Source organism: Heterobasidion irregulare (genome assembly GCF_000320585.1).
Source record: "Heterobasidion irregulare TC 32-1 unplaced genomic scaffold scaffold_05, whole genome shotgun sequence".
Lineage (NCBI taxonomy): Eukaryota > Fungi > Basidiomycota > Agaricomycetes > Russulales > Bondarzewiaceae > Heterobasidion > Heterobasidion irregulare.
In genome coordinates, this window is record NW_009258201.1 from 2,753,760 (window position 1) to 2,766,887 (window position 13,128).

Sequence of the window (13,128 nt, forward strand, 5' to 3'; positions counted from 1 at the left end):
CGGACAAATGCGCATTGATCATAAGATCCTCTACACTTGAATTTATATATCAAAGGACCCAGAATACAGAATGTACACGGGTGACTCTCAGTCCTAAGGGGAATGCACATTGACCTTATTATGACTCGCAACAGATGTTCATGGTAGTGCCATGAAAAGCGGCATGAGCGCCGTGAGGTTGGGTGTGCCAACGCCTAAGATACGTCAGCTTGGAAAATTTGCGGATGAATGATAGAAACACTAACCAGTGACAGGGTCCCATCCAAGGGTGCTGTGAGTTCTGTCAGCGATGCATCTTAGGTAACAGGGATTAGGCTCACGAATTGAACCCAGGAGTGCCTTATGAGATGTATTAGATAGAAAATCACAGGATAGGCAGCGCAGGACGCACCACAGCCTTGGTTACCGCCTGTGGTGATATCGTTGAAACCACTCGCGAAACTGTCGGAGTATATCTGTATTTGACAATCAGTTGATAGCACACTCGGAGCAAGACGGTCAACATGCCGCAGGGTTAATGAAGCCTGCAGTCAACGCGTAAGATTGCAGGTTGATTACTGGGATTGCGATTTCAAAGCTCACCGACTGGGCCTTTTCCTGCAGCGATCCGCGCATCATTGATGAGAGTGATCAACGATCCAACTACGGGAGAAGACGCCGACGTTCCGAAGACGAGTTCGAACTCCCCATCGATGCCTATTCATGATCTACTTAAGCAAAGAGGCTGGGAAAACTCAAGAAATGCAGGAATACTTGCCTATCACGTAGTTGGCGCTATCAAATGCGTGAGGCTGTTAATGAAGGTCAGGAAGGATCCGCAGTAAAGACAAACCCGTTCGCAGACAGATCAGGGAATCCCCGTACATTCTTGCTATTGTTAAATTGCGCAGATGTGAAAGGGGGAGGTGTATTCGAGAAAAAGCTTGTCACCGCGGCAGCCTGGTACGACGGCATGGGGAAGATATTGCTGAAGCCTCCCCCGCTGAAAATAACCTGCTCGCAGGCGCTCTCCGGGTCGTTTACGGTCGCGCCCGGATTCACCTGCGTAGCACCGACCGCCGTTATGAAGGGACAGGTGACCGGGAAGCCCGGATTGAATCTTTTTCCATTTTCCGTTGCTTTACCTGCAAAAATGATTCAATTGACACTTTAATTTGAATTGACAGGGGCGTAGCTCGTTACCTGCAGCATTGAGACAGAGGCCGCTGTTTCCAGCGACGCCGTCGTCCCCGGAACTGTAGAGCACTGTTGTACCCATCATACCGAGCTTTCCGTACTCGGTACACTGACGGTTTGCGTAGGCCGCAGTGACGCTTGCTTCGTCCTGACCATACGACACAGACACCACATTGGGAGGTGCAATTATCCCACAGGATTCAGGCCCTGAAGGAAGGCACAAAATTATCAAGACAGGGGCTGGCTAAAATTGCTTCGTCATCCGTCTACCTTTGAAGCCACCGCGCAGTCGATCCGGGTAGATACCATCCTAGAGCATAGATTAGGGTGAACCCACGCAGTATGAGAAATAAATAGCAGACCTGTGTAGGATCATCTCCACCCTCAAATGTGCAAAATGACCCATCGACGGCATCCAGCCAGTTGTTGAAAGATGCACCTATTCATACGGTATTGTAGCGTGTTCGATTACAGATCAAATGACTTCAACTTACCTTCCACCAGATCTCCCGTCTGTAATAATGTGATAGGCTGTGGGTTCGTCAGAGACATGGCATATTGCAGATCAAGGTCGCTCTCTCCGTTGAAGTCGAAGCTCTGATCTGTCGTCTGGGCGACTCCTATAGAAAGAAAGTTCAGTGCACGCTTGTGATTTGAGAAGAGGAAGAGATGTACCCCCATCGATGGAAATCAGCGTCGGCCTCACTCCGACTTGACTCGGGGAAAAGTTGCTAGACGACCCTGTAAGTGCAACCCCGGAGCAAACGAAGCACACAATATACTGACGCAAAGAATAAATCCAGATCACCGGCCAAGAAGGCTTGAGGGGTGAATTCAACTAGAAGCCATTATTCTCATTTCAGCCGCAGAATATGTGGTTTCACCATGGATACTTACCGATGCCATAACTGTTCTTCGCAGTGGCCACAGGGGTATAATCGACGGAGTAAAGGGCTCTCAAGCAGTCGGGCGTGATCAGCTCGTCACAGTTCTCCAACGCTGGCGTGATAGTGACTTTAGCGCCGTTCGTCTTGGGGCCCGTACTTGTCGAAGGCATCCCCAGCCTTGAATTGGCACGTTTGCGTGTTACAGACTCCCGTGGGAGATGCTGAGTGAAGTGTACTGTTGGCTTGATGAGATCGACGTGCTCGCGAACATGAATTGGGACGGAGTAAGAACGACATCCTGCATTCGATAGCGTTCAGTGAGCTTCCTTGCATGCTTCTTGGGAGGATGAGGATATCTACCGATCTGTTCCATTCCAGAAGAGTGCGTGTAGACATGATACTCGGTCTTGAGTAGTTCTTCGATTTCGGCAACGCTCGCATCGACTGTGACCCAACTCTTGCTAGGCGACAATTTCAGACGCTCGTCCTCGAATCCCGAGCTCGTCAGCCAGTTCTTGACCGCAGATATCGTCTCGTTGCTCGGCGCGAAGTAATCCACAACGTCTATGGGCGACCAGTGTTTGCCGTACGAAGGAGAGTGAGGGTGGGAGACGTCCATCAAGAGTTCTTCCAGTTTGTGTAGATTGCTCTGGGCTAGTCCGATGCGCAGAGGTAGGATACGGTTGGTTTCCAGCCTGCGTGTGCGCGTCCAGTCTTCGTTGGGCTCTGCGGCGCGGCGTTCGTGGACGACATGATTGTCGCGGGCCGCGGGTACTGCGAACACTGGCACACAGCAAAGGGCGAACAGAAAGAACCAGGAGCGCATCGTGTCGCCAATGCTACAGTCGGGTTAATAGACAGCGAGTGTGGGGGTTCGCAGGTGGGAATGAAGCCTTAAATGAAAAAAGAAACTAGTTGTGAAGATGAGACTCGAAAAGCGAAGTTCTCGTAATAGTTGCATTGAGGTTGTTATCACCCGCGCTGCATTGAGGTCGTTATCGCCCGCGCTGCATTGGTCGCAGCTACGAAGTACGTCGTTTGGGTCCTGCGTAGTAATAGTCTCGCGGGCCGCCGCCGCCGCCTGTCCTGTTGTCCGCTGAAGAGGAGTACTCATGAGAACCGCGGCAGCAATGACGACGATGAAGCCGGAGTGCATACACGGTCTGTATAGACAATCTATACACATGAACACACGAACAGAAACGGATGCTGTCCCCATAAGCTCAGGCAGGAAGAGAAACCCACACAGACAACTTATCTTAGGGCCTTGTCCATATGGCGGTCTATTTATACCGCACGGGCGCCGAATTGATCAGGATTCGGTGATGGGCCTATGGATGTAGTTCTCACCTTGGCAATAAAATCTGTAACAGATTGAGAATTGTTCTCACCAGCTGATGCCGAAGGATCGCTGACGAAGAAGTCTAGGAAAAGGAAGGCGTCTGAAGAGCATGCTGAATACAATTCAACCATTGGTTCATGATTGGACCATGCATAACATATATGCACATGTGGTCAACAGCCATATGCTAAGCACACGCCACTTACAACAGTCTTACAACCGACGTTCAACGTTCAACGTCGAATGTTGAAACGACAGTCATAAGATTCGAGACTGATGGCCTTCGACCCTAATAAAGGTAAACAGGCCTGATGACGTCGCCAGTCTTCATAAAAAGAAGGGCAGGACCTCGAGGCACGCGGGGCGCACTGGTGCGCACCACATAACTGAGGTGGATTGATCAAAGGGAGACTGTTGAGGCGCGCAATGATACCAAGTCTGATGTCATATCCAAAATCGAGCAGTATAAAGTGAAAGGCACTACGACAGAACAAGATGTCAAGAATTATTTCTCAAGAGACTCAGAGCCTGTTAAAAAAACTCACTCCCATCTCACACATACCATCATGCCTTCCGATAAACAGAGCACAAACGCCGCTGGCAATAACGCCAGTGACAGTACACCCCAGCCTCAGTCGAGATCATCTCAGCCTCATTGCTCATTGTCGCTTCTAGTCCAGAAATTGACTTCTTTACGATAGTAAAGTGACAGGCCAATATCACTCTATCAAGGGCAACATCGTCGAGTTGGTCGGCAATTACACCGGCGCCACAGCGTGGAAGACTTCCGGGCAGCAGGAACATTTGGCGGGCGAGCGTGAAATCAACGAGGCGCAAGCGCAAGCATTCGCTCAGGGTATGGCCGATCGCGCGGAAGGGAAGATCGACGCCGTCGTCGGTGCAGTAACGGGAGACCGTCAACGTGAAATATCAGGTGCGTGATTTTCTCCTATGAATGAAAGTGCTGTCATGGAAGATTGTCGACTGTAGGAAATGCAAAACATGACATCGGGAAGACCGCCTAAGAACAAAATTGGCCTGCCCAACCGCAATGATCGAACATATCATGAAGCTGGAACGGTGATGCGGTCGATGTAATGGCGAAGAGATACACGATAGCCTTGTAGAATAGTCGATCGAGAGAAACAGTACTCACGTCACGATCCGTAATTCTTAATCGAACCTGGACGTCCGAACAACGGGTCCGGTGGGGGAAATCTGGAAAGTTTGCAGATCAACCGGTTGAAGGGAGTGGACAGTTCAACAAGAAAATCAATGAACCATGAAACAAGTTTTCGGTTTTCAGCGACAGACTGAATCGAGGAACGGAGCATGTTGCACTGAGCGATCCGTCATCAAGCCATATGGTATCGAGACTCCGACCACCCCTGATGCGTTGACGTTTGCCCCCGAAACCCTCTATGTAATTATGCTCATGATTTCCAGTAGACTCTGCAGTTGCCAGCATCGCCTGTTCAACCCATCCGTCTCATCCACTCTCCGCTGCCCATTCGCCTCTCAAAGTATTTCACGGACATAAATCCCAGAACTCACTGGCCACAACCCTAACAAATTTGGCTCAAAAATGGCAGAACCCAGCAAGGCGGAGACCGAGCAGGTCTTCAAGGTGTTGAAGTCGGGCAAGGGCAACAAGGTGAGTTCTACATCTATCGTTATCGTCAGCCACGAGCGTCGAATACTAAACCCCTCGGGCATGCCAAGATGTGCTTTGATTGTCAGGCTCGTAACCCGACTTGGTCCAGTGTTACGTTCGGCGTGTACATATGTCTCGACTGCTCCAGTGTGCATCGGAATATGGGCGTTCATATAAGTTTCGTCAGGTACGTAGCGCAGACATTGCTAGTTTCAGATTTCTCTCAATATGAAGCAATTATCGCATAGGTCAACCAACTTGGATAGCTGGCAGCTCATTCAACTGCGCACGATGAAAATAGGCGGGAACGGCTCGGCAACAGACTTCTTTACCCGCCATGGCGGGTCTACTCTCCTCGGTGAATCCGACGTCAAGAAGAAGTATACCAGCCGTGTCGCCGACCTCTACAAAGAGGAGCTAGCTAAGAGAGTGCGGGAAGACGCAGCAAAGTACGTGGTCATCATTCTCTGCCGTCTGAACACGTCATCGACTTCTCATAGGTATCCAGAGGGTATCGTGGTCGAAGGCGCAGAGACCGCGAAATCTCCGCCAACAGAAAGCACTGCTGGAGGCGACGACGACTTCTTCTCCTCCTGGGATAAACCAACATCGCCCAAGCCAGCAGCAAACAGCTCGAAACCCGCCGCACCGTCCGTCATTGGCCGCGCTGCATCCGCATCCTCCGCACCACGCACCGTAACCTCTTCTTCACTCCGCTCCACCTCCACCGGCAGCTCAGTCGGTCGTCCCGCAAGGCTAGGCGCCTCGCGTCTCTCTTCGTCTGCCTCCACCACTAGCGCCGCCTCGACCGCTGCGCCGAAGAAATCGAAACTCGGAGGGCTCGGAGCGAAGAAAGCGGCGCCTGTGGATTTTGCTGAAGCCGAGCGGAAAGCGACGGAGGAGGCTGAGCGGATTAAGCAGCTGGGGTATGACCAGGAACGAGAGGAACAGGAGGAACGGGTGAAGAAGGAAAAGGAGGCGCTGGAGCTGAAGAGCAAGGCTGCGACCGTGGGCGTGAAGACGAAGACAGTTGAAGTGGCTAAGGTTGCACCAAAGCCGAATGGTAGCAGCCAGGATATGGAGCGGCTGGGGATGGGGATGAAAAGGTTGGGTTTCGGTGGTGTGCCTGCGGCGGCGGCGGCGTCTTCCAAGGCCAGGTTCGTCCATTTCGTAACTATGTACCTCTTCCATATACCTGACGTGCTATTCATGGGGGATGCCAGCACGTCCATGGTAGCAGACGATGCGCCCACCACGGCCCGGGACCGATTCGGAGGCCAGAAAGCGATATCGTCTGACATGTTCTTCGGGAGGAATGATTACGACGCCTCCGCACTGAGTGAGAGCCGGGCTCGCCTCTCACAGTTTCAGGGCGCTACTTCCATCTCGTCGAACCAGTACTTTGGACGAGAGGAGGAGGACGACCTCGTCGCGGGCAATGCCGATGGTGGTCTCCTCGGGGATGGAAGCCTGGCTGGCCTGGAGACGGCTGCGAAGGAGGCCCTCGCGAGGGTCATGGCGAACCCGGATGTTCAGAACCTCGGAGAGAGTATAAGGACGAACGCGCTGAAGGTCTGTGTTATTGCTTTGCACCCAATCGTCTCGCGGCGGGCTAACAGGTTACGGTTGACAGCTCTCTGATTACCTTGCCCAAATGTCCGAGCGCTGATGTCCTTGTCTTGAAAGATGACACCCTTGTCTATAGGTTCTGTATACACGAGAACATCGGCGTTTGTGGTTCTTGTTTATGTCTAGTCTCTTCTCTTTCTATTCGTTCTTCCGTAGCTTTGTCGGGTTTTTATGCATCCAAATCTCGGCCCTCCTACTGTGAATATCGATGGGAAGATCTCGCGACTGTTTATACCGCCCTTCGGAGGTCTGATAAATCAGTTTCATTCGCTTTGAGATCAGGAACATTGAGACGGATCCAAAATCCGCCAGTGTTGTTTGGCAACAGCCTCTGAAATAAACAAGCTTGCCATTTGCTTACGCATTTCTGCTTACTCTCTCTGTCCGCTACCCTTCGAGCCGCCTCGAGCTCACATCTACTACAGTACTCTCTATCCCTTCTCCCCGTCATGATCAGATTCATCTTAGTCCAGGCTAGTACTCATTCTTCGGACTATGGATTCTTTCTGAACTATGATTCCGATGGTTGGAAATGCAGAACCGCCAAGGGAAGACACGCTTGTCGAAATGGTACGTTCCATATGATGACGATGAGAAAGTGAGCTTATACGCTCTCGCGTACTGTCGAGTTGAAGCCTCACGTTTAACGCTATATGCTACAGGTCAAACTTCGCGGGGAGGTGCACAGACTAGTCGCGCCGCGAGATCAGAAATATCAGTCCAACTTCGTTGAGGTATGCATCACCTTCGCCTTCTACTGACTATCTGTGCTGATACTTGAAACGGATAGTTCAGAAACTATAAGGTGGTATATCGGAGATACGCTGGCCTCTTCTTTTGCGTCTGCGTTGACGCGAATGACAATGAGCTTGCATATCTGGAGGCAATTCACTTGTTCGTGGAAATACTCGGTGCGTATTTCCTCGTCCTGTTCCGACGCTATGTATCTTATTCATCGCAGACACGTTTTTTGACAACGTGTGCGAACTGGATCTTGTATTCAACTTCTACAAGGTATGACCTCTGTTCATCTCGTCAGCCGACCATCAGATGCATCCACCGCAGGTTTACGCTATTCTCGACGAGATATTCCTGGCTGGAGAAATCGAGGAAACAAGCAAGGACGTCGTATTGTCTCGACTTGAGGAGCTAGAAAAGCTTGAATGAGACCAACTGGTAAACGATCCGGTCCCGACCCGGCGTATCTTTGCTATCCATTATTGTCGTTGTACTTGTAGGACATCTCTTTTCTTCATAGTCACTGTGCGTCACAATTATTCAGGTCTCACTCATAACTAGCATATCAGCAAGGCTGTCGCTGTCATCCTCCGATTGTCGACACTTCACGGCACCTCATACCTCCCCTATATACATCTCCTCCACAATTATTCACTCCGTCGGCGTCAGTGACTTCCTCCATTCGACAGGGCAACTTGCGAGCCTCAGTGCCTACGTCATACACACATTTTGTATGGCCGACATGGGGCATAGGCTTGTTTGAATGAACACCTACAAGAAGGTGAATTCATGAGCAGCGCCACGAAGGTGAACAAGGTTAGGACATCACCAATCCTTTCAATTATCGAAGTTTCTAGGCCCGGCCTGCTGTCGCATATAGCCAACTGCGCTGTGATGTACTATTGCGAATGGTTGTATATCGTGCAGATCTGAACTCTGTCGCCAAGTATCGTGTTCAAGCTACGATCCGGGAAGAGGTCGTACTTTGATTCATTGTGGGGTAATAGCGTGATTATATTACGTCGTACAGAAGTCCTGTCATGTAATAAATGTGACCCGCCCCCAACATTGTCTTTCGTATGCTGACGGTGGTCTCAATGTCAAATCAGGTCTGTGTCTACGAATGTTTTCGGTCTACTTCGATGATAACGAACTCCCGCAGGTTTTTGTGAAAGCGAGGAACTCATACTTTCTGTCACTGAAGGGGCTGCCAAGTAATCATCAGTACGCAACAATGAACGCGGATGAAACCTTGATGTTAGATCCCGCCGATGAAACCTGTGCCATCGGCCTCGGCTTTGAATAAGGATGAAGCAGGCTCTAGCCCTCGAAGTTCTTCCCTCACCCACCTATCCGCCGCCGCCGAGGTCCTTCCGCCCACTCGGCCAGTACCTTGAGCCTTATCTACAGTGACGATACATTCCACACAGGCTCTAGGAGCCTACTGTTCTTCGCACGCGAGCCCACCGCGGATCTGGTGTCGTTCTGACTGTGGGATGTTCCTGCAAAAGTATCGTCCTAGCCATTTAGGATTCTGCGTATTCCGCTTTCATACCAGCAGCCACGGTCCAATGCAGAGAGTATGCCGGTGGGTCGGGGATCTTTATGCAGAATTGGTTTGACAGCACCATAGATCTTCATGATGGTAGTCTCGTGCTTCAATGTCAGCGTCATCGACTGGGGGCGCAAAGCCCCTCAATCCTTCGGTAGAAATTCCAGCAGAAACCCCGAATCTGAGTATGCAGTATCGCAGTAATTTATGTTTCGAGTGCGTTTCTATATATCCGTTCACCCATGCCCCTACTCTCATATTGCTAATATTAAGCTGCTAACTATGTCCTACCCGACAATCTGGTATGAACATGACCCACTGACTAATCACAATTGCCAAGCCCATGGACATTGGTAGGACTATTCGATCGCTGTCTAATTTAACATATCTCACCTCAAAGAACAGATTTGCCGCCATTCTCTGGTGGGAGCGGAGAAAGCTCGGGGGTCAATGACGACGACTAGCACTGGTTGAGTTATAGCCGACTCTTTGATCCTTTCAATGCGAGCACGAGGACGACTATGTAGGAGCTCCGAGCCATGTAAACAATTCTCCAACGTCTCACGTCGACACATGCTTGGGAACATTGGTGCGTCATGATTTTTCTACCTCCTCTACAAGACGCTGATTGCGTCTGTTCTATCACAGAACATATGTGCATGCAGTGCTCATTTTACACAAGGGTGACGAAGAGTATGCTAGCGGGGGCAATATTTGCTCACGCTCACATAAATATAGTGCAGTCTTCGGATCAACACCGAGGCGTCAGACTGGTTCACTTACACATCCAAACAGTCTGGCGATGATTCATTGCAGTGTTGTCAAAGTATATCTCCACATTCTGGCTACCAGGGTTGTCTACTTAGTCGATGTTATTCGTCTAGTATGAATTCACGGGATGTGTACGCCATCCGGAGAGGAAATATACACTGAGACTATCAACATTGTGGTTACTGCGACTTCGAGGAATGTGTATGCAGAGGCCTCGGACGAAATCATGAAGAGCTGCACGGTGATCGGAGCCTGTTCGAGTGAGTTACTCAATACAGCCGAATCCTCTTTCGCTATTATACTCACTAGTTAGTAGAGAGCAACCAACTGAAGGTGTACAAATGCAAAGCATAAGAAAGTACAAGGACATGATGACAGCCGTAGATACTGGAACTTGAATGTTCTGTCGTCAAGTCCAGTCGCATCCGAGGAGACCGGTTGCCACGTGTTTTCCACGCCTCGCTCGCGTGGGCGACTGCGAAGGTCTTCCTGAGCGTCTGCCATGTCAGAAATGTCTTCTTCAGGCTACTTTTCAAACTCTGACGACCGTTCCTGGTCCTTCATTTAGAGAGAATCAAAGGCAATGGGAACCCTGCCCGGAGATCCTCCTGATACCCGAAAAGTAGCCGTCGCGACGGAGTCTTTTCTAAATCCTCAAAGCTCTGATGTCAGAATGGACGGGACCGTCTATCTTTCCACCGCTCCTCGTTCTGCTCCACTTGTGCTATTGCACCATCTCCCACTCATTTCACCTGTTCTCCAAAACCCAATAAATTGTCAGATCCGTGAGTCGTTCCGTTGGCACTATTGCTGCTGACGACTCATACGCTCTCAAGATATACCTGTTGCAGCTCCACCCAAAACGATCCCACGTATTCTCATACGTTTTGACGTTGTCAGTTGGCGCTGTGAGTACCCTCACTCTGGCTCTAATAAACCCTTCATATTGAATGCTTCCCAAAGTACCTGTGCTATGCATTCCAGGTGATGGAACTATATCCGGAGGCGTATCTCATGATTGCCAGCTATGTGGGAAACAGACGCGACCTATGCACTCTGTGCAGGGTATCCAAAAGCTTTCAAGCGGCCGCTGAAAGAGCATTGTATAACACGCTGCAGTTGTCCGAGCCTAGCTCGACGATGACCATCTGTGCACTGCTTGCAGGCCAGCCTCGGTTGTCGCGCTTGGTCATCGCGATCACCGTCTTCGCTCGGGACGAGAATGGCAGTGGAGGTTCAGACTTGTCTTCCCTGCCTCATCATTACTGGGAATCCGTGGCGCGCGCTCTCCGAAAACTCACACGCCTGCGCTTCCTTAATATCCATATTGACAACGGCACCAGTACGAGCAATTCTTGGATTCTTAACGGATGTAACTCTCAACTTCAGTCATTTCATTGCGATCTCGCATGGGACGACAACCTCATCAACTTTCTTTCTTCTCAAGACGATCTCACCGACCTATACATCGCAGATTTTAACGAGGATACCCCAGCGAACCTCTCTCTCGCCCCCAGGTCTCTTCGTCAGGCCGAGACTCTCCCTAAATTATCGTTCCTCGAGTGTACCTTTACGGAAGCTGTCGGCGTGCTTGCTCCAGGTCGTCCTATCACGCATATAAAGTCATGTTTTTCTCGCTCAGATCTCTCTGCAAGGCGAGCCGAGATGTCACTTCTAATCTCCAACTTACGCCTATCTACACGATCACTCCTCTCCCTCAACATCTCCGACTCTTCGTATACAGAGCAATTTTCACTTGATTTTTTGACCAAATTGGTCAATGCGATCTCTCCTAACCCCAGCATACGCTATTTGGGGACGTTCGTCCTACCCGTAGACGGTCGCGAGGTTTGCGATTTCTATTATTGTTTATTGCCTCATAATTCTCACCCTTCGTTTCCACCGTCGTTCCCCGGTTCTACTCGTTTCAACAGCGGCTCAAATTCTATGGCCAGCTTCGGCGTCTGTCCTTGTTGGAGTGTGTTGAACTCGAAGTATCTGACTGGAGTCCGCCACCGGTTACACCTCTTTCTCAGCGGGCGCTCGCTCGAGAGTTGAATCTTTACTGCCCCACGATTACGACTGTCGTGTTTATTCACGAATTCGACCCCATGGCCATGCGAGCGGCCGACGGTGTATGGCAAGTCGCTGATGAAGAGATCAATTTCGATACCCTATGGAGAGATACTTAATATCCCTGTGAGTTGTGAGTGATCTGTTCGAGGCTTCTAGAAATAGTATTAACGTTTGGTTTGGGCCCGGCAAGGCAGCTTCGAATTTCGGCTGCGAACCATGTAGCATTAGCATCCTTCACATTTCCAATTCCATCTATCTCTGCTGTTTCTATCGGGCCATGCTTCATCATGCTTCATTCCGTATGATGAAAATCGTGGTAAAGGTTTGTGCACGCATGAACCTGCCAAGTCTCCATGCGCCATGGGTGCGTCGACGCCAAAGCATGCCGACCCGTTCCTCGTGGAACAGATTCCATTGATTGCACTATTATATTCATCTTCTGTGATGCCCTTTTGTGAACCCTACCACGACGCCAATCTCCGAAGCGATGGGGACAACCTAGATCTAATACAGGTGCGTTCCGAGGCTTCTCCATCCACTCCTACAATTCTTATACCTTCGCACGTTGCCTGCTTCTTTGTAATCGCATAAACCATCAAATCAGCTGAATGGCACTGACAATTTCTCAACAGAGCCAACCGAGGTACATCTGCGTTGGGCGTGTTCTACAAATCCCGGTAGATTGTTCACATTCACGCACTGTGACGACATGCATTCAATAACCACGTGATCAGATCGTTCAAATAGACCGCACTGCGTACACCGCAGGAGTTTTCCCGGGATGAACCCTGGATATAGATAAAGTTTTTGTTCTGGTTTACCCACTGAAACAAAAACTTAAGGTTTATCTGATATTTATTCACATTCCATAATAAAATATTGAACAAACCTTAAGTTTGTGTTCCGGTAGTTTCCGTGGATAAATGCTAACAAAAACTCTATTCATATCTAGGGTTTTATCCACGGTTTATCCTGGGAAAAACCCTGCGGTGCACGCAGTGCTGGCTGAGAGGAGGCGGAAACGTGTGCGAGACCTTGCACTTCAGCGCCATTCCTCTTTATTCTAGGGAGTTCTGCCGTAACAACGGTAATTATACTGAATTGTCGGGTTTCACACTCAATGCAGTCAGTCTGGTATTATCTGGTGCCTGCACGAGAAGTAAAGCTACCGAAATGTGAAATCTAATCAGATTGCCTTGAACATCAGCGCTTCAGCCGGCGCCTGCCAGCACCGTGCAAGTGACTTGCCCATCGCAGCCATCACACCGTCGTCCTCGGAGCACCACAAGTACTGCCATCCGTA

At 50.1% G+C, this 13,128-nt stretch overlaps 6 protein-coding genes across 6 annotated transcripts; 5 read left to right on the forward strand and 1 right to left on the reverse strand.

The window, feature by feature from the left end:
• Positions 1–12: 12 nt before the first annotated feature.
• Positions 13–3,273, reverse strand: HETIRDRAFT_440247 (serine protease S53). Its single transcript, XM_009548537.1, has 17 exons — positions 3,222–3,273; positions 2,424–3,159; positions 2,074–2,361; positions 1,963–2,014; positions 1,852–1,907; positions 1,671–1,796; positions 1,539–1,615; positions 1,447–1,486; positions 1,183–1,383; positions 833–1,124; positions 758–774; positions 583–696; positions 508–524; positions 392–455; positions 321–339; positions 246–271; positions 13–194 (listed from the first exon to the last, which is right to left on the reverse strand). The coding sequence occupies exons 2-17, from the start codon at positions 2,887–2,889 to the stop codon at positions 139–141; spliced, it is 1,911 nt and encodes a 636-aa protein (XP_009546832.1). The 5' UTR covers positions 2,890–3,159; positions 3,222–3,273; the 3' UTR covers positions 13–138.
• Positions 3,274–3,971: 698 nt separating this feature from the next.
• HETIRDRAFT_427367 (uncharacterized protein) lies at positions 3,972–4,430 on the forward strand (the record flags this gene model as incomplete). Its single annotated transcript, XM_009548538.1, has 3 exons — positions 3,972–4,023; positions 4,112–4,339; positions 4,396–4,430. 3 exons carry the CDS (start codon positions 3,972–3,974, stop codon positions 4,428–4,430), a joined length of 315 nt encoding a protein of 104 aa, XP_009546833.1.
• A 560-nt stretch (positions 4,431–4,990) lies between these two features.
• Positions 4,991–6,728, forward strand: HETIRDRAFT_318381 (uncharacterized protein; the record flags this gene model as incomplete). Its single annotated transcript, XM_009548539.1, has 6 exons — positions 4,991–5,059; positions 5,128–5,246; positions 5,308–5,508; positions 5,560–6,216; positions 6,283–6,631; positions 6,693–6,728. 6 exons carry the CDS (start codon positions 4,991–4,993, stop codon positions 6,726–6,728), a joined length of 1,431 nt encoding a protein of 476 aa, XP_009546834.1.
• Positions 6,729–7,137: 409 nt separating this feature from the next.
• HETIRDRAFT_418227 (uncharacterized protein) lies at positions 7,138–7,855 on the forward strand (the record flags this gene model as incomplete). The annotated part of the gene is made up of 6 exons (XM_009548540.1): positions 7,138–7,161; positions 7,227–7,286; positions 7,351–7,422; positions 7,479–7,599; positions 7,650–7,702; positions 7,754–7,855. 6 exons carry the CDS (start codon positions 7,138–7,140, stop codon positions 7,853–7,855), a joined length of 432 nt encoding a protein of 143 aa, XP_009546835.1.
• A 1,624-nt stretch (positions 7,856–9,479) lies between these two features.
• On the forward strand, positions 9,480–9,911 carry HETIRDRAFT_418228 (uncharacterized protein; the record flags this gene model as incomplete). Its single annotated transcript, XM_009548541.1, has 3 exons — positions 9,480–9,567; positions 9,627–9,661; positions 9,717–9,911. 3 exons carry the CDS (start codon positions 9,480–9,482, stop codon positions 9,909–9,911), a joined length of 318 nt encoding a protein of 105 aa, XP_009546836.1.
• An 810-nt stretch (positions 9,912–10,721) lies between these two features.
• HETIRDRAFT_46334 (uncharacterized protein) lies at positions 10,722–11,941 on the forward strand (the record flags this gene model as incomplete). The annotated part of the gene is made up of 2 exons (XM_009547525.1): positions 10,722–11,597; positions 11,684–11,941. Coding segments are annotated over 2 exons (1,134 nt in total), but the record flags the coding sequence as incomplete, so codon positions are not given.
• Positions 11,942–13,128: the final 1,187 nt, after the last annotated feature.